This window comes from Myotis davidii, unplaced genomic scaffold (genome assembly GCF_000327345.1).
Source record: "Myotis davidii unplaced genomic scaffold, ASM32734v1 scaffold427, whole genome shotgun sequence".
In the NCBI taxonomy this organism is placed as follows: domain Eukaryota; kingdom Metazoa; phylum Chordata; class Mammalia; order Chiroptera; family Vespertilionidae; genus Myotis; species Myotis davidii.
In genome coordinates this window covers 163,990-166,046 of record NW_006298051.1, presented here as the reverse complement: position 1 = coordinate 166,046, position 2,057 = coordinate 163,990, and the positions used below count along the sequence as shown (strand labels likewise).

The window sequence follows — 2,057 nt, the reverse complement described above, 5'->3', positions numbered from 1 at the left end:
GGGGGGCCACAGACGTGCAAGCCACTCACCTGCCCCACAGTCATCCCCCGTCCGCCCAGGGGGGCACAGGCACTGCCCCGTGACCCCATCACAGGGGGCCCCCCCGCACGAGCAGGATCTTGAGCAGTTCACGCCGAATGTCCCCGCCGGGCAGTCTGTGGGGGGAGGAAGGGCCTCAGCCACCTCCACATGGATCTGCCCGGGGGCCACAGACGTGCAAGCCACTCACCTGCCCCACAGTCATCCCCCGTCCGCCCAGGGGGGCACAGGCACTGCCCCGTGACCCCATCACAGGGGGCCCCCCCGCACGAGCAGGATCTTGAGCAGTTCACGCCGAATGTCCCCGCCGGGCAGTCTGTGGGGGGAGGAAGGGCCTCAGCCACCTCCACATGGATCTGCCCGCCTCCCCTCGGGCCCCCACCCTTGGCACCTGCCCCCTGGCCCAGCGGGGCTGCTGGACATAGCAGGGTACTCCGGGTAGTCACAGGAGTGGGCAGGGGACAGGGACCTGGAGCACAGGGGAGGGGTGTGCCTCTGGGAGGGCTCAGCTGGCAGGGCCTGGGGCGGGGAGGCTGCCAGAGAGTTAGGCTGGGCACCCAGAACCCTGGCGAGGGACCAGGAGCAGGTGACCGGCTGGCTCTGCCCTCCCTCCAGCCACCTGGATCCCTGGGCCCTGGGCCACCCGCAGAGTCCCCCCCCAGGGGAGGAAAGGGTGCTGGGCAGCAGTGGCCCCAGGGCTTGGCTGCAGGAGGGCCTCAGGGAAGAGCCAGGGCACCTTAATCCCCACCCCATCCGTGAGGGCGCTGCAGAGCCCTGTGCACCCACACCTGCCCGGCTGGTGGGAGCTGCCCCCTGAGGCGGGAGGACGTCCTCCAGGCCTGGGAGGCCACACCCAGCACCCCACACCCCGCACCCCAGGAACCAGACCACTGAGCACAACGCCCCACTTGGGCTGACAGCTAGGACGAGCCTGAGCTGGGACGGGGGGTCCCAGGCCTGGGGCCTTCCAGGGCCCCGATGGGGACTCTGGGACAGAGGACACCCCCCAGGGAACCTTGTCACAAAGACCCAGCCCCTGGGGACCCTCTCACATCCCACCATGAGCACAGGCACAGCTGGCGAGCGCACACGTGTGCATACATGCACGCACACATGCACACATGCACACACAGGTACGCTGCGGGCCACAGGCCGGGAGGCCCACGGAGCAGCTGGCGTGGCCCCACCCGGGCCCGGGATCTCCTCTCCTCTAATTGGGGGCAGACGCGGGTAATACGTTCCAGACCTCACAGCAGTGGGGAGGGGCATCGTGTCTGTAAAAATATGTGTGTCATTTCCTGTGGCTCATCCTTGGGGCACCGAAGGCTTTTGACGAAAAAAGGGAAAGAAAGAATGAGACAACCAGCGGGAAGGGCTGGGGCCCTCCCATCCCCGAGACAGCGCCGGGGGCGGCGGGGCGTGAGCTGCGTGTGTGTGTGTGCACGCGCGTGTGTGTGTACATGCTCGTGTGCGTGCTCGTGTGTGCGCTCATGTGCTTGTGTGTGTGCTGTGCGTGCTCATGTGTGTGTGCGTGCTGTATGCGTGTGTGTGTGTGCGTGCGTGCGTGCTCGGTGGGGGTGGGGGTGGGGTGGAGAGGAATCAGGCTCGCGGGTTCCTGTGGCGCTTCCACAGATGGATGTGGACGCCTGCGGCCCAGACCTGAGCTCCTCCGAGACGAGGTCGGGCTGGAGAGGGGTCCTGCTGGGGTCCCACATGCCCTGCTGTACCACTGGGACCCAGAGCCCTTGGCAGGGTCACCACTGGCGTCCTGGGACCCCACAGGGAGGGATGCGGCCTGGGTGCAGAGGGGACGCCGACCCCTGGCCCCTCTTTCCCCAGAGACGGAGGCTGGGGGGCGGCTCTGACTGAGGGACAGGTCTGTGGCTGGGGGAGCTCAAGCCGGCTGCCCCGGGCCTCGGTCACACCAAGGCCCCCCAGCTCATGCCCACCTGGGGCCATGGACACTGAGTGCGTGTGCCCAGGGAGGGCACCCTGCCGGCGCCCTCCCCTCGCCGCAG

At 68.3% G+C, this 2,057-nt stretch overlaps 1 protein-coding gene across 1 annotated transcript in view; it reads right to left on the bottom strand.

Moving 5' to 3' along the window:
* The window catches only part of MEGF6 (multiple EGF like domains 6), a 121,836-nt gene that overhangs the window by 7,959 nt on the left and 111,820 nt on the right, over positions 1-2,057 (bottom strand). Inside the window, exons 8-9 of the mRNA XM_015570509.1 lie at positions 230-355; positions 30-155 (exon numbers count right to left, since the gene is read on the bottom strand). Coding sequence (XP_015425995.1) covers positions 30-155; positions 230-355 — 252 coding nt within the window. The remainder of the gene's footprint in view (positions 1-29; positions 156-229; positions 356-2,057) is intronic.